This window comes from Callionymus lyra, chromosome 3 (assembly GCF_982586985.1).
Source record: "Callionymus lyra chromosome 3, fCalLyr1.hap1.1, whole genome shotgun sequence".
Classification (NCBI taxonomy): domain Eukaryota; kingdom Metazoa; phylum Chordata; class Actinopteri; order Syngnathiformes; family Callionymidae; genus Callionymus; species Callionymus lyra.
The window spans coordinates 20,337,802-20,365,262 of NC_141820.1; the positions used below are offsets into that span (position 1 = coordinate 20,337,802).

The following is a 27,461-nucleotide window of genomic DNA, read 5'->3' on the forward strand; positions in this document are numbered from 1 at the left end:
TCGATGTGTGAGCAACACTAGTCACTGTTCAGTCGGGTCTGTGTCAAGTTTGTGGTGTAAAATAAATGACTGTATTTTCCCCTCTTCGTTGTCTTCCAGGTGGTGAACTCCCTGTTGTGCGTCAGGCGTCTACTCTCTGCAGATGATTGACATCATCATCAAACGTGACAAAGATACTAAATCGATGCTACTATTCCTTAAAACGGTGATAAACAGGACGGGGAATGCCTTAAGGGAAGGACTGAGCAGCATCACCCCACATTCCTGCCTGTGACTGATGAGTGGTGCTGGAGTCGAGCAGCGCCCCCGCCCCCCGCCCCCCAACACCCCCCACCCTTTGACCGGATGTTTACACTTCATCAGTTCAGACATGAGTCAGTGGTTTTCATTCCACTTCTGCTTTTTTTTTTTTTTTCATCTCAGGAGCAGCTGAACAGAATTTTTTTAAGCTTGTCGGTCACCTTCACGCTGTGGGTCAGGACTCGGCGTGGACGTGGCAGGACGTCAGACTTGAACAATATCATTATCACGTTCTGACCGAAGTTTGGACCCAACATGAGCACAAACTATTTCGAACTAACACCTTAATTCATGATACCATCAGTGTTGTAATAATATCAATATCATCGCTGAGATCCGCTCGGTCGAAGAACCTCCGAACGCCTGAATGTTGGCTGACGCACAAACGGGCACAAGGGAGGGACCCCCCTCCTGTCCCCCCCAGTCGGTGGAGACGCAGCCACTCGCGCCTGGAGAACGGATGTTGTAGTTTGAATTTGCACTGAGGCCTTGGAGCAGCTGCTTCTGACTGAACGTCATCCAGGTTTGCCCACAACAATCCTGACGTTATCTGGGGAGCTGTAGAGATGACGGTCAGCCTGGTGAACCTCTTCATTTTTTGGGGGACTGGTGTTCACAGTCTAGACCCAAACACAACCTGAAGCTTGTTTCTGTTGTCATTGCTGTGTTATACATGTGAACAACGATAGGAGCAAAAGTACAGTAAGCTATGCGCCCCCTGGTGGCAGAGGATGCAACACGTTTGTAGATTATTCAAGAATTTATGAGGATCGATTCATAAACAAAACGAGATTTAGGAAGTATTGTTTCTAAAATTAAAGACAATTGATGGTTTGGAGATCCTTTATAACAAAAAAACATGTTTGTTTAAGGCATTATGGCACTTTCTTTCACCAAACAAATGGGGGAAAAGTTTACTAAACGTATCTAAATGACTGAAGAATGCCAAGTGGTTTCTTCAGATGTTGGTTTTGTTTTGAAGTTAAGGAAATTAGGGTTTGACAGCTATAATCCTATTTGTTCTTCCTAATAGCTGCTCTATATCATATCAATGGTCGGTACATTGTTCTGTGAACATTTAAGGAATTCTGTCGACCTTACTTCAATCTAACTAATATGTTATTGGGGAGGATTGCTGGGCAGACCCAGGGTGAACCCCTCAATATGTAGGTGGAACTTAAATATCAGAGAATTACAAATATTGCTCAGATGAGAGTTACTGTAAGTACACAGAAAAATCGACGTTCCTCCTTTAGCAGTGAAAAACATGTTTTTACTCCCTGATGACGTTTAAATGATAATATCTTAAAGGGATATTTCTCTCTGGAGGAAATAGAGAAATAAAGTGCCGATCTAAATTATTGATGGAAGCTTTGCTACCATAATGTCTTGAATAAACATGCCATAAATAAATATTAGCAACTGTTATGTTAAATCTAAATGCCCCTACAATCTTTAACATTATTTTAAACGATTGAAATACCAAAAATGATTAAATATATATGGTGAATTTTAGTGCCCATCTTGGCTACTTGCTGGTACTTTAAGCCACATTAGCATTTCGCGGTAGAAATCACATGACAGGTTGTTTTCATTTTATCCACAATGTACAACTCGTATGGGAAAATAGGACTGTAGCACGAAGCCAAGCGGCGACTTTATCCTAAACATACACTGTCCAAGAAACACAGGACATACTGCATTTTACTACATGGTAAAGTGTCCTGCCCCGACACACTGGGAGATTTACATTTTATTGTTTGTCATCTAATAAGCTTCAGTGCATATTTTTGGCAATTCGGCTACGAAGGAAATGAAAGAAACTGTTGTCTACGAACTTCTGCTGTTAAGCACTTATGTGGTCTGTGCAAAATTAAGCCATTATCTAAAAATAATCTTGATGTAAGATTGTATCTAGTGCTGCTTTAGAAAGTCAGACAAAAGTAACACAAATTTAAACTTCAATAGTTTGTTGCCACAATAGGATGGATAGCAATTAAAATGAAAGTTTCAATTGATAATTATGGGTTTCAAGTACACTATTATCAAACACCAAGTATCATGCTAACACTAAAGTGATTAAAAAAACATTGTTTTAGAGTTTTCTTTCCTCATAAATCAGATTGAGATCGAGAATGGTTCCTGATGACTTGAATCATTCGTCCTTGACTGTTCACTTCCTGCAGAAATACGTGAATGTGTTCGTTGGCGTGAGCGTTTCCTAACCGTGGCCTTGAGGTTCAAACCGATTGGACGGACTTCCATTTGAGTCGCCGCTGGATCTTTGTGGATATCAGATGTACTGTACATACTAACTGCTGTTTCTACTCATCATCGCCGAGTAACTCTTGTGAAAATGGCTTCTGTTGCTTTAGAGGTTTGTTCTGTGTAAATGTGAAGCATCGTTACCGGAGCCGCTAGCTTCCACCATTGGACTCTAGAACTAGTCCGGGCCGGTCCAACGCACTTTCTTTAACAGTCGAGGGGGGAGGAAAAAAAAAAGAGTAGAAAACCTGAACCTGACAGAAGCTGTGGAGATTTTTCCGGAGCTCACCACTGAACTGAACACTAGTACGATTCTTACTCTTGCTTTGTGTCCGTCCAGTCAACTTGTTCGTCTTTGGTGCCATTTTTGTGAAGTGTGTCACTTAAAATCTGACGTTCTCCGGATCGTCGTCACAGTTTCGGTGTGTTGGAAAACAAAGTAAAACATTGAAGTTAAATCATGTGTGGTCTGTAATTTTCTATAGTTTAGACCATTTATCTGGTTCACTTTGAAACAAAAACATACTAGGCCAAATACTTGATTTGATGAGGGATTTAACTGCTGAGCCTCAAGCTAAACGTATTGTTCTTATTATTAGGTTGTATTTTTTTTTAACTGAAACTACTTTGTTGACATTTTCTTTTCGTTTGAACAATTTTTCTAATGACTTAATTAAGCAAAACACTTGAGGAAATTGAGTTACTTTCCTTCAAAAAAAGCAGTGATGCGTTTATGTCATTAAAAAATAATAGTGACAGATAGATTCACTTAAATAAATAAAAATAATTATTATTATAAAAATAAACATTTAGAGGAGCAGGGTAAAATTATTTCTTTAATCTGGAGAAGCTATCATTCGGAAAACAATATTCTATCCATCACATCCTGGTTTATGTTGACAGTTGAGGTCCCCGAAGTCACGTGACGTCAGGCCTGTGTTTGAGCGGGAAAAGGTCGACAAGATGGAGGCTTTATAACAACTATGTCCTTTTTTTTCCTTGTATATTTGTCACGGGTGAGCAAAGGTTTACTTTGATATAAAAACAAAATTAACGTACCAGAGCATGTTCGACGCATTTAACAAGAAGTAAACGAATATTCCAGGTCAGTGGTTCCGTTTTAGATTCTTTTTTTTCTGTGAATTTTACCTGAAGATTTTTCTCAATCACAGATTTCCGTCTGAAAGGTAATATATGTCTAATGTTCTTCTGCTGACGATGATATACGTTATGATAAAAACGTGACGTAGTTTTTTTCAAGTTGTAGTATGGGGACCTCTCGTGGCTCGGATATGTATTGGTTTGTCTACTTGTGTTTTTGATCTCTCCATCTTCTTATTTCTCATCATTTCCCAGAAAGACACTCGCCATTATGACGTAGTGAACTTTTATTTATTAAGCTTCCAGAGGTCAGAAAACCCGGACACATCCATTTTCAAATGTTTTATTGAAGATTGTATGTAAATGGAAAAAAGGCACCATGATAACTATCGACATACAAATGTGTAAAATACTCTGTTATTGGCGTCTAGAACACGTGATTCATTCAGCAACATTGAGCTTCAGTTGATCTCAACCAAGTTTCAAATCCATGTCCCGCATGAACAAAACCAAACTGGTGCGCTTCCTCCGATGAAACCATATTTGTGTAACCTTTTCTGAACAAAACAATCTCATGTACTTGCATCTTCATTAAATAAAAACCCTCGTCGTTTTAGAAATCAAAACCCTAAAACCAAGTTAAAGTAATATTGCATTATTTAATTTAAAATAGTTGACAATAGCCCAGCAGCTAAAATGGTTATAAACATTTTTTTTTTTATGAAAGTATTTACAAGTTATATTTGTATTTACATGTCAATCACTAACAAGCGAATAACATCAGCGCGTATGAGTTAGCGTTAGCATTAGCTTCGACAAAGCATGTCTGTTCTTTGTAATGATCCATTTTCAGATCAACTAAAACTACAGCTCATGTGTTTTCTAGTTTTCTTCTCGACAAGTACGGCTAATGTAGCAAATATTCTTTTAGCTTCTTACGTCTAAGTCGGTTAATGATTATAAAAAGATCTTAAACAAAATACATGTTGAGGGATTATGGTTTGTAAAAGTTGGCTAATGTTTAAAATGATCCCGGCAACGATTTAGTCTCCTTCAAAACATCATCCACATTATTCTCCAACATGTATAAAACTGGTCTGTCTGTTTCAGTTCATTCAAGGAAACTATTTTATTTATCAGCATTTCTTTAAAAACTTCTATCAAGAAATCTTATATTAATCTTTTATGTTTTCACACAAAGTTTAGTTTAGAAATGTTGTCACATTCAAGTCATTTGTTTTAAAATTAAAAAACACATTTAAAATACTGTAAGATTCAATTTTCGTATGAATAAATTACTTAAAACATTTATCATATATTAATCTTTGTTTTTTTTTTCTCTAAATAATTTATGAAACATTACTATTCTAATATGCAAGGACTAAAGGCTAGTTCTGGGACTCTCACCATCAAGAGAACATTAAATTAATTAAGACTGGCATCTTTAGATATCAGGGTTCATAAAGTCTCCATCCCTCTTGTAAGTTTGAAATCAAGACTGCCAAAATATAAACTATGTAACATGAATAGGTCGCTGTCATGTTAATTTCACAGTTTTTACATATTTGTCCTGTATTTTTTTTTTTTTCAATAATAATTGTACTTTTATTTGTGAAGCAGTGACTGAAATGTAACAAAAGACACGCTTTACATTCCTCTTCACATTCACACTAACAGTCTTTTGAACTTCAGGCAAACATGGCGGAACATTCTGGCCGGTTTCTACGGAGACGAACTGAGGAGTTCTTGTCTGCGCCGCATGATCTCCACGAACTCTGCGCGATCAGCCGCTGCCTGAGGACGTAGAGACGGGCAGAGACAGTCAGGCGGGCAGGAAAGGAGGAACTTTGGGGGCATCAGTGGGCGCTGCCTTCGTCAAAAGACTCCACCCCAGAATCGGAAGTGTTGGCGGCCAGTTTCTCCTGCCGCCGCCTCATGATCTCCTGCAGCTCGGAGCCTGAACTCCTCTGCGGAGAAGAGCAAAAGAGACTGGGTGAGCTTCACACAACGCAACCAGAAGCCAGTGAAGCTCAGCAAGCTTGTGAGACGTGATGTGGAGGTGCCGCTACACAAAACATTGTTTTTGTTACCCCCCAAAAAAACACCTGTTTAAAAGGTGCACAAAGCCAATAATCAACGACAATATAAAAGGTTTTTTTTACCCACTAATATTGAACTTACATGAATTAATTATACTAGTAATTACACACAATCTTAGGCGAAAAACGCAGATGATCTGTTCCTTGTCCCATTATTTTTATTTCCTTCTATTAAATAATGTTCTGTTAAAAACTGTTTTTGAGTTATCATCTTACCTATTCGTTAAGTTAATAGACTACAAAAATAAACATCACCCTACCGTCTTCAGCATAAACATTCCAATTGTATGATCAATCTTCAAAACTATCTTGGGTTGATTTTGAAGATGAATATAGCCCCAATATTCCCTCCCACCACCACAGCGAACACCTCCACACATCCCAATAAGCGCTTGGCATCTGCTGTGAGCTGTGAAAAGCACAAGCATTTCTACAATCAGCTGAGAGTCAGGGTGCATGCTGGGTAAAAACAGCATGCACTTAGACTACAAAAATGTGGTTCAACAAAGATCTCATTCACCAGCTCATGCTTAGCCATCTTAGAAGAGTTCAAGAAATTGTAGACAAAGTCACTTTTCTTAAATGTTTATATCCATGTTGGATGGTTAACAATTTAACAAAAGTCTTGGTCAAACCACCTTCTGTTTAATAATAGCTGAACCACATTAAAACATTTGAGTTACTCACCATCTTCAGAGAAGCATCAATTTCCAAAAGAAACCTTTATTGTCTAAAACGTTCACACTTCTAAATATCACTGTCACAAACGTCACTTAACAGCCCACTTAAACTGACATGATATCCACGGTTTTGTACAATATCGATATTAACGTTTAATCGTAATCCATTTTGTACATTTAATTAGCTATACATTAGTTTTATCTGAAACCATGGAAATAATACAGCCCATTCAATATTGTGAATTAAATTAATTATATTAATGACAATTATTGTCACTATTGATGAAAGGAACAACTACTTTTGTGGTAACGTGTACCAAAAGGTTTCTTGTTTTTTTTCTTTAACTTTAAATATGTTTTCATCAAATATTAGTGGACAATAATTAAAGTACAATAGATTTTAAAACAGCTTTTTAACAATAAAGAACATCTTAACATGTTTACGGTCTGCATATGTGTTGACTGAACGTATACCGTGTAGGTTTTAAAACTTTTAAAACATAAGTATTCAACTTTCAATAAACTTCTGGATTTAAGATATTGGGCTAATAATCAAGAAAGAAAGAAACTAGGCTGACCATTTTTTTGTAATTCAGTTTGTACAAATTCTTTAGCATGTACATTGGATGAATATAATTTCAAAATGTGAATATCACACATTGTACAAAACACACTCTTTATGGTGAAGGTGCAACATGGGAAACATAACTAATGCTAACTGCTAATCAAAGCTAAGCTAGCACGCAAAACACTTGTTAATACAGTTGCAGCCTTTTGTACAGGATTCTATCAGGGTTTGTGGGGTCACGGGTGGGAGGTGACAAGGGTCATTCTGGGTTTCTGGTTGGACAAGCAAACAGTGGTGCTATTTTAAAGTTGTTGCTAGACCTGAATAAGACGGCCCTGTTGGTCAGACTTAAAAATGGAAATGTCATGAAAATGAATGTTGTCTTTTGGTTGGAATGATCATTGATTGTATTGGTCAGCAAGTGACTGCTTATTGTGGATGAGTGATGCTTTAAATCTGACCACCAGGCCGGAGTCTTGGCTGATGAAGGCAATACCTGAGGGACTGAACCGAGTCAGAAGATCATAAGGGGGTCAGAAGTAGACCTGCAGGTGGAGAAAAACACCACAGACCAGACAGAGACCCTCAACAGGTCTGCAGAGGAACCAAGTGAAATGGGCTTGAAGGTGAGCTAAATATGCTGGACACTTGGTATTATTCATATTTTCCACTGTCACGTGTTTGAAAAGATGCAAGCTTTGCATCATAATTCCGCTCCTTTTGGATTGAAAAAAATGTTTTTTTTAAAAGATGCAGCCAGAGGGGGCATGCAGGGCTCAGAAAAGAGGGTGAAAACAATTGGATAATTGGGGATAAAGGGAACGAAATATTGAGAATTTAACGTCACATTAGAGGCTCATTACCAAATGAAGTTGCTAGGCAAGGCCAGAAAAGAGCAGTGACCTTTGAAGTAACTAATTGACCAAAGAAAAAGAAGGAAAGTAACAAATATTAATAGTGTTCAAACTCACTGTTCACCAACATTCAAGTAAAAAAAAAAAAAAAAAGACTCCTTGATGTCGTTTTATCTGTATCTTATTAGCTCATACATTAGCTTAGCTTTGGTACAATCAGTGTGTTCTGACAAATGCCCAAGAATCAGTGTGTTTGGATACTTGGACTGATGCAGTTATGCTCTTATCACTGATGGCTAACTATCTGCTCAATACCATAGAGCAATATTCTTTGAGGAAAAATGGTTTTGTTTGAGAACTTGTGCGGGTTCACTCACCTCCAGCGCTGCCTTCTGGACGGTCACCTGACTAAAGACGCGAGCGCCATCGTCGGGACAAACGGTCTTCAGCTCCTCTTTGTTGAGGGAGAAGAGCTGAGCTCCGGTGAGGACGCCAAGGCTGCTGATGGTGCTGAGGAGTAAACCGAACATTACATGATGCACTTCTTGAACGACACCGTGAGTGAAACTCAAACTCACACTGGACTGAAACCTTTGGCCTCCAACCAGCTTCGAACATCGTCGGAGGACGAGTCGTACGTGACGCTAACTGCTGGTAGACCCGCACCACGACTTGGTAGCGGAAGCTTCTTCTGAGTGCTGCGGCCAATGGTCAGTCGGTGAATCAGCTCATCCTGAACTTCCTCCATGTTGGACTTTCGACCTGCAGGACATGAATCGACAGGAAGTGTTAACTGAAGGTTGGAGACACCGTTTCAGTCAAGTACAATTATTGGTGACTTTAGGTCAGAAATATGGCAGCCGGCGGACTCACGGTTGGCGAGGGCAGGTTTGGGATTGTGGTTCTCCCTCATGGTGACGTCGCCGGACGTGGTGCTGTTCTTGCGACTCATGCTGCTTATGGGCTGCCTGACGGGCTCAGCGGCCGGCGGTGGTAGCGGTGGAGTGGGGAGTCTGGCGGGCGCCGCGGGAGGCGGCGTGGGGGCTGGAGGCATGGGTGTCGCTGCAGGTTTACTGGGGAATGGATCCGCCCTGGTCGTCTGTTTCTGTTGGAGGTCACAGATGTAAACTTGGATCGAGATGATTCCACAATACCAAATAGGTCTCGGATCCATACACGAAGATCCATACACAAAGTATGTATCGGAGATCAACACAATAAAAAACGGCTACATTTATTTTAGTTCTGTATAACTTAAGAAAGAAATATTCACTTGGAAAATAACCACTCGTCGTCGTTTACCTGGTTAAGTTCTCCCAGCAATTGCTGCCAACATGAAGCGGAGCACAAAACAAAAGGTGTGACGTGTGAAATGTAGAGATGTTTCTTCTAACCACAGCAGCACAAAGAACCAAACCTACTGTGTCTACACTTCTAGTATACTTACACGTCTTCACGCCAAAATAATTTTAAGGGAACAGTCTGAGCAACGTCCTGCTAACTGTTAGCATGTCAAGTTGCATATGCACTTGACAGAGGAAGAGTTTTTTTCCTAACGTTTCCTTTATTACACTTGAGCATCGCAATTGTTTTTTCCCAGATTAAATATATTTAGAAATTATACTCACAAGGAAAGACAATGTAATCCACAGAAACAAAAAAATTTTTTTTTTTAAGTAAAAAGATGTGATGTTTTTTTGACCGCAGAAAAATGATGACATCCTCAAAATATGCAGTCTTTACATTATCAAAGAAGCATCATCGAAGACTGTTCCTTTAAAAAGCACTTTAAGCACTCTCAAACCTAGCAGCTGCTACCATCCTACCTTGAACAACTCAAACTCCTTCTTTGGCATCATGAGCTTTTAAGCAGAAGAAACTCGGTGAGAACATTACGAGGGATCATGCGACATGTGAGGAGCAGTGCACTGTACCTGGATGGTGTGACTGTAAACGCCTTCACCCCGGCCCGTCATGTCCACGGCTTGCGTCAGCTCTAGGATGTTGTTTGGCACGTAACCGAACCCCCCCGCTCCGTTTCGGACTTTCCACCATTGTTTCTTGTCATCAAGGACCTGATGAAGATGGGTGTGAGAAGGTAAGAGTAAAAAAAAGTTCAATGATTTAGACAAATGGAATGGGTTCAAAAAGAAAAAGGTAGAGACGGTCATTCACCTCAACAACCTCATCCTTCAGGACTGACAGCTCGGTGTTGTTTCTTGCTACAAAGTCGTACTTGGATTTGGCAAAAAGTTTTGGCTCATTCCTGATTTCACTCTCAAAACCTCTGAAATAGAGAAACACTTTTCACACATTGACTGAAGCAGCATATTTATGATGATGAAACAAAAAATATTTTTTTTAACATTGTGAGGGGAAATTATATGTAGTAATAGTAAAGTAAGCATTACAAATGTCCCTCTTTATATGGATTCCATCTATTTAATCATGGATTATTATTATTAGTACAAATGAAACTTGATCTGGGCCGTGGAGAACGGTCCCGACTTCCTCCAAAAGGAAAAGTGAAAATGAAAAATATCAAGAGTAAGTGAAGAAAACAAAACTTCACACAAGATAAGAAATTTGAGATTCATGGAAGTGGGATCAATTCTGCACGGTTTTCATGTGACCTCAAAGTTACCGGTCAGCATGGCGGTTGACAGCCTGCCTAATGGCGTCTGCGGCGGCATCCTGGTCCAACATCTGCATGCGATTGTAGGTGGCGTTGTTGACCGCGTACCCGTCCGTGGGGAACTTCATGGCCGACCGCTGCACAGAGGCAGAGTGTTAGCTTTGAGATCCATTAGTGTTGATATGACAACAAAACTTTCTGCACCTCCATCTGCGCCTCCTGATGTTGGACTTCACCATTGGCCAGACTCTCTGCCAGCTGGGTCACCTCACGCTTGCGGGATGGTGTCGATACTGGCAACAGTGGAGGCTCCCAGCCGTCTCGAAATTTCAGCACACAGTGAGGGAAGTAGTGATCTTTGGGCCATTCCAACCTGCGCAGATTTAGTTAAAACGTCACTAAATGTGCAGAAGAAAATAGTTGTAGGTGATTGGATCAGCATCCATTTAATAAGATTCACATAATACAAAATATTTTTCACCTGCATTTGGTCCATCCATCTCCAAGGGTGACCCAAAGGTGGCGCTCTTCTGCTGTTCCAGCTCCGTGTAGGAAGTCGATGGCCTCTCTGGTCAGCAGAGGAACCACCACACTGCGAGCAAGTTCTACGCTGCCAGACGCCTGGATCACCTGGAGAACGGATCATGGAAATGAGAGTAAATTGAATATCATCACAAGGAGAAGAATTGAACTGGTGACCATTCTTAGCGGCGTGAAGAGAAAGTGCAGCAGGTCATCGGCGCTTGGGTTCTGAATGTGAAGTTTCAACTTGCCCTGTACAGAAGAGCAGCTGTAAGCACTCTTTTATCATCATCATCATCATCATCGTCAGGTTGACTCACCAACTGATTAAAGGCATATTTGAACTTCTGCAGACAGTCTACAAACTCGTCCTCAGGTGGAGGTTTGGATCGCAGGGTCAGCACGCCCTCTGTTGGAGAGTGACCCAGCAACGGATTAGTTTATAAACGTGGAAGAAGTACCGTTTATGATCTCACCTCCTGGCATTTTCTTTTTGCCCTTCTTGACCTTTTTCCTTTTGGAAAGCTCATTAAATGCCTCGGAAACTTTCTGCAGTTTGGTGATGAAGAACTCGATATCGTCCAGGATGTGGTTCAGGATTTGCTGCCAGAATGAGACAAAGTTAGCAAAAGAACTATAGAACAACAAAATGCGACACAGAATAATAGAACTAGAGTATCTGAATTTGAGTTCTGGGATCTAGTAAGGACATGGTCAGGGGAAGCGCTGGTGTAGGTAGACCTTCAGAAGCATCATTTGCGGTTTGCTTGTGGCACACACAAGCAAGTTGAAACTGATTACACTTGAAACCAGAGTCCAGTTCTCTGACAATTTCATGCTTTTATATAAGCAGATTTTCTCCTCCGAGCCTCCAAACTCTGATTACTTTCAAACAAAACCGCTCTACAATCAGCTTAAATCCTTTCTGCTTGAGCTGCTGCTACCAACCGTGGAGGCATGCTGCTGCTGCTGCTGCTCCCAGACCAGTAAACAAAGATCTCTCTGCTTTTACAATGACATCCCATCGATTTGAGGTTTTAAATTCTTAAACTTCCCATCATCCCTCTCAGCCACATATCGCCTGCTTGTATGCAACATGTTTTTTTCAACTTTCAATCAACTCCCTTCGTACAGTACCGACACAGACTCACCACTTCTCTGTCGATTCGTGCAGCAGCCATCTCCACCGACCCGTCCACCTCCAGCGACGCTCTCCGTTTGTCATCTGCTGACAAAAACAAAAAAAATATCTCAGAATGATGCCTCGACTTGTTGCCGCTTCCTCTAGTTGCAAGTGAATAAAAGATGGTTTGCTGCCCCCAGAGGAACAACTGTGATGAAGATGATGACGTAACTTAAATGTAAATGACAGTAGGATTAGGAGAGGTGTGGAATTGCATCATGGGAAATGTAGGCTAAATAGCCATGCCTTTGTATGACATCAGTGAGAGTTCTTTTTAGTAAATATAGTAAATGAAAATGAGCACCAATCAAGAAAATATTAAAAGATTAAGTAAGTCAGTAAGTAAGCTAAATAAATTTGAAATATTAACATTTTAATAGTTCAACAAGATGAAGATCATCGAGGTTATAAATGAAATACACAACTATTGACGTAAGAAATTAAATTAAAAAAAAAATGATCTTTTCTGATAACTACACAAATACTAAATAACTACACAAATAACCCAGAGAGGGACAAGAAGATAAATAAAACCAATTATTTTAGTTAAATAAATACATTTTAAAATAGCTCTGGCAGTGATGCATGCCTGCAGCTCTGACTCCATATGAGAGAGGGTCTGTACGTAAAGATTGTGCTTGACATGGTCCGAGTAACGATAACTGTAACTAACACTCCTGCTGCTCGTTGGTCCAGGCTGACCAGGCCGCCGCTCGGCTCCTGACGTCTAGCTGACCTGGAGATTCGGGAGGTTCCGGTGCTGGAGCGGCCGGGGGCGGAGGGATGATTCCGTCACTTTTCAGTATCATCCTATACAGAGGATGACCACATCAATGAGCCCAGTGACTTCAGTGACCAGAGATTGATCTGATCGACTCTTACTTGAGCGCTTCTGGTCTCTTCTTCACTTTCCCTCCTTTGGCATCAACCATGGCACTTTCTATGTCTGCTTGGATCAGATTTGCCTGCACGAGAGTCAAGATGATGATGTTGGACAGTGATGGAAATACTGCTAGATGAAGTAGTTTGAGGATATAAGCCAATTATAGTCATTATTTTTATATGGATCCGATCAATACACATTTAACTTCAGCAAGTCTTAGACCTGCCATTATTATTATTTTTCTAACCACCAGAGGGCGCCTGATACACAAGCAGAGTTGGAGAAAGAGGGTGTATTTCCTCATCCTGATGGCTGCATATGTGCCACATACTTTCTTCACACAACTCACCTTGATGTGGTCACACTGGAAGAGGTGCAGGTCTGCTTTGATCTGACCCGACTCCTTACACACCAGGGCCAAGATGGAGTCATAGCTGCAGGCATTCATCACCGCCTGACAGTGCTGCACTATCCCGATGGGGAAGTTCTCCAGCTCGTTCTGAATCAGCAAACACAGGAAAACTGGATTGAGATGAACACTGAGTGGTTGAAAAAAAAACAATATTATCGACACCACCATCCTGGTCTGTCAACATGGTAAAATTAAACATGCGACACATTTCTGCCGAGTCATGTTCTAGAAGACCCGTCCAACCTTGGTCTCCTGGTCGATGAGGCACACACTCTTCTCCTCAACCTGCAGCATCATCTCCTGCGTCCAGACTTTCCCTTTGGCGTCCAGCAGACGCAGCCGGCGGATCCCATCGTCCACTGTGATCATGCCATCCTTGCGGTCCAGCACGAAGGTGGTCAGGTGCTGGAGAAGAGACAGGACTCAGTTAGGTAGACCACTTTGTTAGTTATAGAGCATCAGACATGGGAGGCAACAAAGTGACCATAAATCCTAAATATTGCAGGAGAAGTGACACCAACAAATTATTAATGTAGAGAGATTAGTCAAAGTGTCCTGAATCTTTAACTTTAGCCGTGTTAATAACCGACTCACCTCCACATGGTAGAGCGACGTGTCCGTCAGACTGTTGATGCTGGTTTTAGTGAAATACTTTCGATTTTCTGGAAAAAAAAAAAAAATTCGAATGATGGATCAAGAGAAAGCAGAAATGTATGTATTTAGAATGACATGTGAAAGAGAAAACATTCACACACACAAAGAAAAAACTTCACACAGCAAACATCTGCCTAAACGCATTATTCTTCGCTCTGGGTGATTTCCTTGTGTTATTGTTAACTTGAAAAAGAAAAAGAAAAAAAAAGGTAAAGCCAATTAAAAGCAGACTCCTTCAAAACCTTTAAAAAAGAAAAAGCCCTTTATGCATTAAAGTGAAGCCATCTGCTTGACAGATTCAAACCAGAGCAGAACTAGATGATAGTGATCCAAATGATTTTCCTATTATTGGAAGATGTTCTCCATGGGTGAGTAATAAACGTGTGCAAAAGATGGACATGCTAGCGTGAGCTTTAGTATGACTTTGTTGTTATGGTTTGAATCAGAGCTGATATACCCAAGTGTCGCTCCGACACAACAGAATACTGGAAGCATTTAATTATTGCCTGATGACATCTTGTCAGATGTTTTGTCTGAGATCTGTACATCAAGTACGTTTGTCTAATATGTTTGAGAAACAGCTAAACAAACTGTCTTAGAGAACATCTCTTACAATGTGTAACATTAGGCCTTCACTTCAGTAGAAGTGTTTCCATGGCAACCTCACTGAAACATCACGCCCGTTTGTAACTTCTGAATAAATATGCTCAAAAATCAGATGAGAAAACCACATCAAGTCAGGGAACATGCAAAACACACACACACTCTCACTTTGACTTTTCTTTTTATGTTTGGAAGAGGAACGAAGGAAATAGACTTCTTCTGATCCTGCGAGGATGAAAACAATCACATGCTGACCAGAACACAGCACAGATGGCGGTTTACACACCACCAGCGAGCAGTTTCCAGAAGGAAACAAGTTGAACTACATCACATAACTAAGAGCCGTGTCATTGCTTTCATGATTTTACCGCGTTTTAACAGAAAGCTGTAAAAAGTACAATTGAGGTCCTCAAAAATTATTTCAAGCCACCAAGACACAACATTTATCTTTAATACAAGTTATTTATTACCATGTTTCAGCCTTATTGTTATTGGCATTAGCTGTAATGTTAATAACTGGACAAGAAACTGATGATTAACTTTTGTTGGTTAATTATTATCTGGATCCATCAACTTTTAAAGGGATTTGTCACTCAATATGGTAGAATGAGAGCAACAGGGTGGTCTTCTTAGCTTCTGCAGTGTTGTGGGAGCAGTTATAGTACTGCCACCTGCTTTCATTGTTAATTATATCTTTAGAACTCAATTATAAATATATACAGCAAATGTTGGACAATAATTTTGGGTAAAATCACGTGTAGCACCGGTATCATGACGTCGTTACTTTTGCTAATCGATTATCAATAAAAACACTTGTTGAATGACTTTGGTTCATAACCTTTGTTGTTGTTTTTGAAGACCTAAACTACAACTGCCAAAGGGGCAATATTAATCCATTATTGCTTTTTATTATTGTTCTTTAATTATTGATGCTGTTTTTTAAGGCTAATATTTTTGTTCGTTAGAAAATGGTGGTGTGTTGCTCAGGTTTGGAGGTGAGACTCTACCCCAGGTGGAGGAGTTCTTCTGGCCTTGTTTTCAAGAGAGGGAACGATAACTCAAAAATAGACCGCTGTTATGAGGTCCCTATAGCCCTGTTCTGGTAAAGACAGATCTGGGCAAATTGTCCCACCTATTCTCATCTATAGTCTCAGACTAGAAACTAAATACAAGAAACTAAATTTGTTTTCTTCTCAGGGTGTCAGTCATTCAAGGAGGAATCGAACTAGAACTGGTACTTGATCGGATAAGCAGTGGAAAATGGATGGAATAATGGTGTAAATTAAGACATTTTACTTATGTTCACATGAGTCACTAATGTCGATATCAGGTAGACTCTCAAATAGGTCTGCCCTGGGGCCTCCTCCCAATTACACATGTCTAGCTGCAAATCATCTATTGCTCCAGCAAGAGATCATCCTCTCCAGTGTTGTACTAAATTCACTACGATAAAGCAGGATGTGCTTCAGATGAAAGTGTTCCTTCCAGTCTCAGGTGAGGCACGTTGACTCACCATAGAGAGATTTGGCACCAGACTTGGCTTTCTGCTTGAAAGCTTCCTGAACATCGTGGCCGCTGCAAAACACAAACATAGTCAGGAGCAGATCAAAGAGAATACACCAACGTGTTCAGAGGCAGGAATCCTCTAAAGAGAGATACAACCCTGGATCCCGTCCAGAATCTGGATTTGGTCTCAATATGCTTCATTGATCTGTTCCCGGATCACTGACCTCTACCCGCTCTTGCTGTTGCTGGTACTAAACTGACGCAGCGAGCAGCAGGAGGTTCGGCCTTCAGGCTGCCAGGTTTTTAGGTCAACTTGTGACAATGATTGATTAGTTTATATCAGATACACAACTGCAGTGACACCTCTTGATGTTACAGTTTGATAAAAATGTAATCCATGTCAGTGTCACCTGTAAATCATTTCATCAAAATACTGATTTAAATGCATAACAACAAAGAATGCTGGACTCACTTGCTTTGGTAGATGGAGGAGACAAAACTTGGAGTTTCAAAGCCGTTCATCACTTTTCACTCAGAATCGTCAGCTGGAAGAAAAATAATTTAATTAATTATTTGTAAATAACCAACTTGAATATGTCCATTATATTTTACTTCTTCCCAAAAACGAAGGGTCAAGTTACTTGAAATGACAAATGGATAAAGAGATGTTTCCGGTTGGAATGGTGTTCGCTGGTACAATTAGCATTACTGTGAGAACTGGAATATTTTCATTGGAATTTAAGAGAAAAAAAAAAAACAGGACTCATAAAAAATTCAAAATACATCAATTACAACAGTTGCAAAACATGAGTGAGCCATCACAAAATGCTAATGTTGAAATCGTACTAATAGTTTCTTAAGTAATACTTTATTATTGATTAATAAACCTGGGTTTGCAATGGCTTGTTAAACTTTTAAAAGGGTTAGCAACTGACTCAAAGGCTTTTGTTCAATAAATTATCTAAAGAGAAACATTATTAAACTACTAAAAAAAACATATTAACAAGAAGGAAAATAATATCTTAAGGATGTAAATTAATGTCAATTTACCGAAGAAAGTTTTACCAACGTACACGATAACGAAGCAACGCTAGAGTCAAAAAATCATCAACTAGTAACACTTGATACCGCGGGACTCATTAACTAGTCATTAACCCTCTGCACAGGCCTTCAGCTCAAGTTAAAGAGCAGCTCACCAGAGCCCGGCACAGCCACCACACTGTATGTACAGTCCAGTCGTGTGATTACTTTTCCCACACGCTCCCAGTTTCCCTTCATGTTTAATTCAGCCAGCCTCCATTTTGCTCCCTGTATCCATAACAACAACACACAGAGCTGGAGTAGTGGCCTGCCAGGCGACGATGAGGGAGGAAGCAGAGTTCATTTAAAGAACACGTCCGATTAGCTGGAACTCATAAACCTTAAAAACACTGAATACATAGTTTTAAATTATTTGATATAATATCAAGTTGTACATAATAATCACAGCTTCAAATCTTAAGAGTTGTTATCACAACAAATTGTATAGAGCAGTTTCAGATCCATCACGGTTTCTTTTTCTTTTGTAATGTTTCCCCTGATTTTCTGAGACTCCTGTGTGGTTCTCGGTGTTGTCTTGACCTTTTAAGTATATATTTTATTTGGGATAGTTTTGATTGTTTAAGCGCTTTGTGACCATGGTCTGGAAAAGCGCTCTACAAATATAAATTACTTACTGACAGTCACACCAAGGTATCATCATTAGGCTTTAAAGACCAGCATAGACAGTTGAGCACTTAAAAAAAAGAGAAAATGATGTGCACCTCATTTCAAGACGTGCAGAAAGAAAACATTAGACACTGAGCGATAAAAAAGCTCATTTGAAGAGGATATGAAGTCATCGGCCCGTTATCAGTGTTTGTCCGAGGAGGAGTCCTATCAGCAGCAGATTCACTTCCTCAATCCCAGAGAATTATTGTTTTGGAAATGACCCGCTTTCTGCTTGAATGATTGGAAATCCTTTAGCTTGATTATACCAATAAATTCAAGCAAAAGTTGAAAGCTAATAATTGCTCTAAAGCAGGGACTATGTACTGTCAGTTTATGTATAAACATAACAACAAATGTCACACCCATCTTAGTTTCCTCTCCCTCGCCTCAAACTATATCCTTCTTGACTTACAGTGATTAGTGAGCTTTGACCTCTGTATTCTTCTGCTTAGTCCCTCGGTCCCTGCCCCAGGTAACTGGGAAAGACTCCAGGAAGAATATAGTGTCTTTTTAATGACTAAGACTAATCAAAATCACAACAGCAAGTTAATATTTACAAGTCTTCACCTAAGGTTTACAGACAGGAAATAGTTTTGTAGGAACAAGTGGCTGTGTCATGGATCCTTAAAGACAGTCATCCAACTCAAGTCCAAACCACACCATTATCATTTCAAGTGTTTAGTGTTAAACATTTGATTTAAATCCGTTTTTTTTATATATAGAATTAAAACAAATTATTAAAAAATTACGGATTCACCTGCGCCGGGGTCAAAGGTTACGCTCAACACTCAAAACCATGTTGCGGGTATAACAAGAGTAAGACCAGCAGGCCGCTCAATCCTACAACACAAAATTAATAACGAAGGTTTAGGAGTAAACGTGCATTGGTATTGTAAATGTGTCTGCAGTCACTATGACCAGTCGGGCAACTGAAACCAAAAGTAAGGAGGCAGACGCAGGTTTGTTGTTAGAGCAAGAAACAAAGCGCCTCAGCAGTGAGAGGAAAGAAAAGCCGATGGATAAGAAGATTGGAATCCATGTGGTGCACACGCAGGCTAATCCTCTCCTCAATCCGCCATGCTGATGTTCTTGATCAGCTCCTGCACCGCTTTGTCCAGACATTACAGTGGCACGCATCAGGGTCAGATGTCATCAGACAAAGGCGATCTGCACCAATTATCTCAGTCGCGTCAGGAAGAGACACAGGCTTTGAACCAGCATGTCACCTTCTTTCTCGGATAAACATACAGTACAGGACAGAGGTTTGGACACACATGAAAGGCTCTTTCAAAGTTTTTGTCTGGCTTTGTTTCTTAAAGTAATGATGGTCACTGGTTTCTCTCGATTTAGCTGATTGGCTCTTGTCATAATATAAATTCTAACATTTGTCAAATAAGGCAGTTTCAACCTGACTTCTGCACAACACAACTGATGTCCCCAACTCCATTATAAAGTCAGGAAATTAAACAAAGTAACCCAGACAAGACACACCAGTGAAGTGAAAACCATGTCAGGTGAAAACCTCTTGATTGTGTTTACATAATTCCTCATGTATTCATTCATAGTTATGATGCCTTCAGTGATAATCTACGATCTAAATAGCCAAAAGAATATAGAAAACACATTGAATAATAGGGTGTGTCCAAACCGTTGGTCTGTATTGTATAATGAAGCAGCAGTGGACAATAACTGGATATTTTCTGTGGTTTTGTTTCAATGTGGCACCGATCGAAGTGAATCAGTTGTACTGAGTATCGAAAGATGATTTGTCTTTCGGTTACGATGATCAACACTTAACATTGTGTTCCTGAAGAAAAACTTACAAGGTCATGGCAGTGAAAAACTTGTAAGAAAGTGTTATTTTGCACTATAAATTATGATTTTTTTTTTTCTGTTTCTGTTTTTCAGCTTGAAGAGGAAACTTTCAAATAGTGGATTGATCAAAGTTTTTAAAACGAGGATTTGCATAACTTCCTCAATGCAGGAATTGTGTTGGTTCATGGCCAAAGAAAGGAGGTTACAGAATCAAATCAAACTCATACATGAGGGGAAAATACTGAACTCCATCAGGAAGCTCTACCAGCTGGCATCACACTTGTGTGAGTAACAACTTCACTTCTTCACTCTTCTACGGCGTCACCTTACTTTAGTGTCACTGCCTATACATCCAGCTTCCCAGTCCACACGGAAGAAAACCATGACCTCATCCTGTACACACCCTGGTTCATTGTCCACCTAAATGTCACCTTTACCTCATTTGCATGAAGCGGGACATTCTGTAAAATCTATGCCCTTTGTGTCAAATACATTTTAGAACTTCTGGGGAAAAAAACATGTCTAAAAACTGTTTAGTTGCAACTTGCAGAATACATGTTTTCAGTGTCATTGTAAATAGAAATTTGTCAAGAAGAGGACAAGTTGCAGTTAGGGTTAGATTTAATTGACCACCCACCTTTATCTTGAGGTTTGTGAAGATAATACATTATATAAATCTCTAAAACAAATTGGAATATCAAATTAAGGACAGATACATTTAAAAATTCATGCATCCCGTCTATGAAAATGTGAAAACTGCTTGTTAAAATGGTTTGGCAACACTGAGGGTTACATGCTGGTTCTTCTCCATGAAACTTAAAAAAGGATATGGCAGTCAGCCAGCACTGACCCTGCTGGGAATAGACAAGAAAAGTACTGACGGGAACTTTTGGCTGAGGAAGCCTAAATCATCTGATCAAAACTGCCCGATTTTTCATAAACTGATACGTTTTTCCTGTTAATGACGGACGATCGTGACATATTTATCACTGCAATGCTTGAATTAACCACCCGATCCGTTCGCAGCCCAAATGCTTCTCGATCCATGCATGTGTTAAACGTCACACGCGTGTAGACGAGTTCCCTCGAGCCCTGGCAGAAGATGTGATCCGCTGTGGAAACTGCTATCAGAGATCGATGGTGGCTGCGATAATGAGAGCATCTTGTTCGCCGATTAATTTGCCGCTCTGGCTGCTCTGATTTTCAACGCCATCAAGGCCAAGTGGCGGACTAACCTACATAGTAGTGTTCCACATTACGATCACGGCGTCCACAGGTCACCATTTCTACGACCGTATCATTGACCAACGTTAAGCGTTTTTGTCCTTTTTAACCTGATGTCATTGTGAAAATAAGAACCTTGCCACGCTAACGTTATTTTTAGGATACATCTCAGCAAAGGGAGTTAGTCAATATAACTCAAAATCATGAACAGATTCCAATTACATATTCAGTTAATATTGGCAAATGGTCACGGTTGAAAATATTTTTAAGATTTCTTCAGGATTTATATCGTAAACGTAAAATTAGGTTAAAAAAAACCTCAGATGGAAATGACAAAATGAAAGGCTAAGCGGAGGTCTTTGCTCTGTGACAACTTTTAATACTACAACCAATGCTACATCACTCATACTGACTCAAAACTATGAAGTACAAATGCAAGGCCTGAACAGAAGGACAAGTAAAGCAAGTTAGTCCCTGTCCACACATAGTTGATTATACCTGTGTTCTGTATGCAATAGAACCTTCACACAAAACCAGTGTTTTTGGTCATTGTTGCTGCGACTCTTGCAACTAGATTTGGTTCTTTGAAAAGCCAGTTCTTCGATTCTGATCATCATCCATCTTCCATAAAGTCATCACTACACAACAGTCGTGGACTAGATAAAAATGAGCAGCAAACGCCTGTGTTCACAACACCTGGCAGTTAGAAAAGTTGAAAAATCATATGATCGACAGAAAACCAAAGTGTAATATTTGGATCCAACATTTACTTTCCAAGAAAAATCTAAGAAGAAATTTAATGGAAATGTAAAATATTTGATTCATAGTTATATTACTTTCTATTCAATGTCAATACTGCATGTAGTCTATACTGCATACCTGGTCCACGTGCTTTAAAACATTAGTAATTCACTGGAGGCATGTATTTGAGTAAATAATTGTGACCAAATTGTCTCTGGCATCTTGGTTGACTCTCTATTGTTAACATGTAAAAGAACTATACTAAAGAACGGTCTAGCTGTCCAGCATTACTACAGGACCGACACGTGTACTTTAAAGTTTTTTGACATTATCAGTGACTTTGTTTAGATAATTGAAATGTAAACTTAGATAGAAAAAAAAAGAGAGAAAAAAATCCAAGAGCCAAAGACTTTGTATCAATATATTCCCAATAAGATCAACATCTGTCTCAACAAGCTCTCCTATGTTCTCATTTGTTATTGTGGAGCTACAGCTTGGAGGAGGTTATGACATCATCCAAGTTGTTTAAATCATACAGTTGAAGACAGCAGCACATATGTTTTCAAATCAATCCACTCTGCAATAAAGTCTTAGTAAGCAGATGTGCCCTAGAAGGTAAATGTTTGAACCCACGACTGACTCGGTCTTTATGCAGACGAACCTCAACTCTTTATGTGGAAGTCGCTGCAGGAGTAAATCCGGCACAATCCTCACACCACAGGTGAAACTGGCATCGACATCCTAATCCAAAACTGTCCAAGTAAAACACTAGTTTGCTAATCTGTCAACTCAGCGACATTGTGAAAACATCAAATTCTTCAAGTCCTACCTGAAATCAAGTCCACAAACTCTCGCTGGAGCTCATCTCCTGTGTTTGCTGCCAGACTGATGAGATTATCTCCAATTAGCCACATGCTATCAGTGGGCGGGGCTTATTCGGGATCTAACAGGTGGCAGAGAAAACGCTGACATTAAGCTCCTCGGTCGGCTCAGAATAACTGCAGCGAGACAGGATGAAGAGGTTTTATATGATCGCCTGGAATACTTGAGACTTTTCTAAGTGTGTCTGAAAACTAAAAACTCAAATGTCAGTGTAACCTCACTAAGGGAAAATCTAACTTGTATCGAGATCATTTTATCCAAACTTTGTTGACACCGTCAGTCTCAAAACAGAGCCTGTGGTCATGTGATGAGAACCATACAAATATTTTATATCAAGGTCAAGATCATTTTTAGAATATATTGTTCGGCAGAGTTTTATCTGAACTTATCAGACTTCCTCTTTCTCCTTTTGATGCTTTATTTCCATTGTCTAGTTACAAGTAAATTCTGCTTTGAATATTTCTGCACTCCTAAAGTTAAATTCTTGTTCAGTATCTCGGGTTTGTTGTTGGTTTGTGTATTTAAATCTAATGTTTTCAGTTCACATGGATTTTAGGTTTTTGACAAAACATATCCTACACTTACCTACAAAATAATATTTATTTCTTAATCATTATTGACTATTTTATTTACATCATTTACTTTATCTGTGACAATAATTATGTTGGTATCATAATTAATATTGTTGCTAATATATATATCGTGGTAAGTGTTTTCTTTTTGTTTTTCTTTGTTGATTTTGATTGTGTTGTTTTTGTAATTAATACCATTATCCTTGTCATTCTTCATTCTTCAGTAACTGTTGTCTGTATTATCATTATTAATGTAGTTTAATGTATGATGGACACCCTTGGAAATTGAATGGAAGTTAGAATGAGTAACTGAAACTTGAGACCAGAAAAGTCTACACAGATACGGTTTCCTGTGTCAATCATCCCATAATGTCACTAGGTAAAGGTAAAAGCAGCATCTGGCAGATGAGGTGACATCACTGTGTCGTCACGGTAACAACTTAAGAAGGCAAACAGAGCCGGAGACGCCCGTCATCACTGACTGAAACTTAACCTGATGAGCTGAACTTTACCTGAGAGCATCAGAGGACGAGGAAACACGCCTGAGCCACTTTGGGCGTGAACGTGTTTTAAGTATTTTATATGAAGATTGGAACTCTGATTCACCTCTCGGGTGTGGGAACTTCCAAGTCATAGTCTCAGATTAGATAAGGGACCACGTTTTCTTTATTTAATAGAGGCCTGAAGGGAGGAAAATACCCAGAAATAGTGCTTCAGTCCTCCAGGGAGCAGCGACGGAGACATTTCCCATGATGCAGCTGTGGACTTCAACCCTCCACTATCTGGCACACACACTTGTAGGGAAGAGTTGGGACGACAAACAAGGGGCGAAGGTTGTTCAAGGGTCTGTAAACAATGCTGTCAATTGAGAAAAACTGAGTTTCACTGACCCTGAACACATCACATGCAAGTCAAGTCACTCATTTGATGATTAACTTAAGCCTTTATTTACGATCACTCAAGAGTTTATCCTATAGATGAGAATCAAGCCCCACCTGAAGGCAGACGAGTGGGTCTTTGCACTCGTATGACAGTCATTACGGTAGCAATTCTGCAATGAGAACAATCCATCGGTAAATCAGACAACAGGTGAAGGATCTCTCTCTTCAACAACATGCAGAGTAAACAAAGAAGAGAACTAGCTCTGGTCTCAACGGATCCCTCAAATTATCCATTGATCCAGATGGAACTGGAGAACGCCACAACATTAATCAAAACATCCCATCATCATTAATTGTTTGTATTAATTCATGTATTTTATGATGCCAGCTAAAGTAACTTCTCCCTGTGTTGCGCGGGTTTACTCCTGGCACTCCGGTTTCCTCCCACAGTCCAAAAACATACAGAGGTTGATCAAGAACTTGGGGAAATTGTCCATAGATATGAGTGTGTGTGTGAATGGTTGTCTGTCTTCGTGTGTGCCCTGCGACAGACTGGCGTCCTGTCCAGGGTGTCCCCCTGCCTCTGACCTATGATACTGGGATAAGGGATAAAGTGGTAGAAAATGAATGAATGAACTAAAGTAACTAACTCTACTGCAGGTACCACACTTGGATAAAGTTTTGCCACTAAAGTCAGAGCATTGTGGGTAAGGAGCCTCAGTCTCCAATGCTGTCAAGTCTTGTTGGAGCGAGGTGCGAGTAAGGTTGGGTATCTGTAAAAATGTTCTATACTGGTATCGATACGGTTAGATCTATTCTAACAAAAAGAAGAAAAAAATACATTACACATAATACTTAACGTGAGTTTAAGTTTTGCTAAATTTCCACTCCAAACTGTTTTCTTACAGAAGAAATACATAAACAACCTACAGAGCAAAGAACACCTGCCAACGAGTGACGAATTATTCTGATGTTCAACGTCTTTGTCAATCATTCGTTTTTCTTCAGAAAAATCCCTACAGTATCAAGTCTTGATCACGTACAGGAACAGAAACTTATGCATTAAAAACATCTAGATACTCTGAGATCCATTCGATAATACATAGTTCCACAAGAGAAGTTTGAGCCTTAGTTGCAAAAGCTTCCATTTTCAATCTCAAGTAGCAGACGAACCCAATCAATAATACATACTGGTTTAAATTGGATCTGTCATACAGCAGAGACTCGGAGTAGAAACCCAACGGAAAACACCTGTCGCTCTCGCTCAAGCCGTCTGAAGCAGGAGCACCAACATCTCAGTAGAGTCGCAACTCAGACCTGAGGAATTCATTTGACAAACTTGACTGGGAGATAGAAGGATAGAGTCTGTGCTGGTGATGAAAACCTGAAAAATATCTGCATATATATTTTGAATATCTTGGACACAGTGGTCACATTTTAACAATCCTCCAGCCATGAAATGCAAATAAACATGATAACAATAGTAGTCTCAGCAGGTTTAATATCATCCTGCAGGATATGAAACAGAACCAGAGATGGGTCATGTTGGAGAAGCAGACATCTGTCCCTCGTTCACGGTTCCATCCTGATCGTTTTATTGGCCCCCATGTTTACCCGGTCCAAACACCATCCTCCCGCTAGAACCGCCCCACACGTCAGTCCAGCTGGAGATAGCGGGACCGACAAAAGCAGATACAATGACTGCGGGAGACCTTCATGTCACCCCGCCTGGAACAATACCGAGCCCTGCTATCTCCTCCGACACCGGCTCCATTCAGGCCGAACAAAAGAGCTCGCGGGGCGGGTCAGAGCCCGGTGAGCTCGTGTACCTGCGAGGGTGAGACGGATCCTCCGTTCTCTCCCGCCTGGACTCGTGGTTCCGAGGTCAAACCATGAAGACACGAACACGTCCTGGTCCTCACCTGGTTTTCAAGTGAACGACCAGCATCACAACTCTACTCACATTCCTGCTCTCCTACCACACCTGGAAGTAACATTCAGAATATACATTCTGATAAATGCGATATTAATTTTGAAGATATTTTTTTAAATAAATGTGACAAATATATTTGAAAAAAAAGCCCAACAGATTTGACACGTCACTCAAATATCATTTGGATACTGGACTGATGGAGCAATGCAAGCGCACCGAAGTACCAATACTGAAATAATACATTTTAAACTACCGTGTTTTTCTACAAAAAGGATTCCGAATGCGAATTCTTTTGAACCATTTTTTCTACCAATGAAGTCTGGTGAAGCAGCTCAGTTTTCACGCGACGGCGGGTCAAGTTGCCTTCAGCAGCGCGTGTCCGTGAAAACTGTTAGTTTTATTTTAACAATTTTATTTACACGTAGTTTTAAGAAGCGACAACAAAAAAAAACACGTCAATTCTGTCCAAACCGTTCCGCCTCACCTGCAGCTGAGACGAGTCCTCATTGAAACATGGCACGAACCGCAGCTCTCTCCGCTCCAGAGGTCCTCTCAGCGACGTCTTACATCCGAGAAACACGCCTTGAATTCGGGTGAGAAACGGACCGTGAGCCGCTGCAGCCTCGGTAGAAAGTACACTTGACTTTGTGGAGCAGCAGCGGGAGACCTGCGTGCAGTTTAACCCCGAGTGTTGACTGACGGATATAATATTCCCTCAGCTACGACTTACAGGCACACTCCACTATTACTCACTTCCTGTGAGGGAGGGGAAATTATTAAACACAGTCCATCACTTCTATTTATTGAGGTTAATAACTAGAACGGGGTAAAGTGCGCCCTTTGCCTTATTTCGATGAGATCAGCAGTTAATCATTTTCCATTTAGCTGTTATATATGTAATGTATATTTGTTTACTGTTTAAGCCAAATACTTTCATTATTAATTAATTAACGAAACATTTTGTATAAGAACTATTTATCTTCCCAATAATTTATTATCTCACATATGTCTTAACAAGAAGGATCTGTCTCGCCTGCAGTTGATACAAAACTCTGCAGCGTGAATTCTGACCTGCTCTAGTAGAAGAACTCACATTTCTCCGATCATTAAATCTCTTCCCTGGCTGCCAGTTTCTTTCAGGATCAATTTTAAAATTCTGGTTCTTACTTTTAGATCAATTCATGGTCAGACTCCTCCTTACATCACTGATCTGATCCAGCCTTACACCCCAGCTGGGGCTCTGAGGTCTGTGGATCAGAATCTACTGATGGTTCCTGAACACGGTTCCTTCAGGCTGTTGCTCCTAAGCTTTGGAACGATCTGGCTCTCCCTCTGTGTTTGATGGATCTACTGACTCCTTCAAGAAAATACATTTTTATTTGTGCTTTTCCTTGATTTT

At 40.0% G+C, this 27,461-nt stretch overlaps 2 protein-coding genes across 7 annotated transcripts in view; one reads left to right on the forward strand and one right to left on the reverse strand.

The window, feature by feature from the left end:
- The window catches only part of ptpro (protein tyrosine phosphatase receptor type O), a 31,684-nt gene extending 28,658 nt beyond the window's left edge, over positions 1-3,026 (forward strand). For all 3 annotated transcript variants that reach the window (XM_087786922.1, XM_087786923.1, XM_087786921.1), the window contains one exon: positions 100-3,026. The gene's annotated coding sequence lies outside the window, so the exon portion shown is untranslated. The remainder of the gene's footprint in view (positions 1-99) is intronic.
- Positions 3,027-3,995: 969 nt separating this feature from the next.
- eps8a (EGFR pathway substrate 8a, signaling adaptor) lies at positions 3,996-26,728 on the reverse strand. Of its 4 annotated transcripts, XM_087786927.1 has the most exons (23): positions 26,547-26,728; positions 16,738-16,810; positions 16,273-16,334; positions 14,097-14,164; positions 13,746-13,907; positions 13,440-13,589; positions 13,090-13,172; positions 12,881-13,017; positions 12,176-12,252; positions 11,501-11,627; positions 11,345-11,433; positions 11,202-11,276; positions 10,984-11,132; positions 10,707-10,875; positions 10,512-10,639; positions 10,043-10,154; positions 9,802-9,942; positions 9,694-9,729; positions 9,170-9,193; positions 8,741-8,972; positions 8,446-8,629; positions 8,245-8,377; positions 3,996-5,633 (listed from the first exon to the last, which is right to left on the reverse strand). In XM_087786927.1, the coding sequence occupies exons 2-23, from the start codon at positions 16,785-16,787 to the stop codon at positions 5,523-5,525; spliced, it is 2,499 nt and encodes an 832-aa protein (XP_087643053.1). In that variant the 5' UTR covers positions 16,788-16,810; positions 26,547-26,728; the 3' UTR covers positions 3,996-5,522. The 4 variants fall into 4 exon arrangements, 3 of the variants coding, with proteins under 3 accessions (XP_087643053.1, XP_087643052.1, XP_087643051.1); XM_087786926.1 differs by lacking the exons at positions 9,170-9,193; positions 9,694-9,729 and having other exon boundaries at positions 12,176-12,249; XM_087786925.1 differs by lacking the exons at positions 9,170-9,193; positions 9,694-9,729.
- Positions 26,729-27,461: the final 733 nt, after the last annotated feature.

Coding starts and splice junctions, on each gene's coding strand:
- eps8a (XM_087786927.1), bottom strand. CDS start 16,787: ATGAACGGCTTTGAAACTCCAAGTTTTGTCTCCTCCATCTACCAAAGC. Junction 13,908..14,096: donor CGTCGCTCTACCATGTGGAG/GTGAGTCGGTTA, acceptor TCTCTTCTCCAG/CACCTGACCACCTTCGTGCT. Junction 9,730..9,801: donor TTTACAGTCACACCATCCAG/GTACAGTGCACT, acceptor TCTGCTTAAAAG/CTCATGATGCCAAAGAAGGA.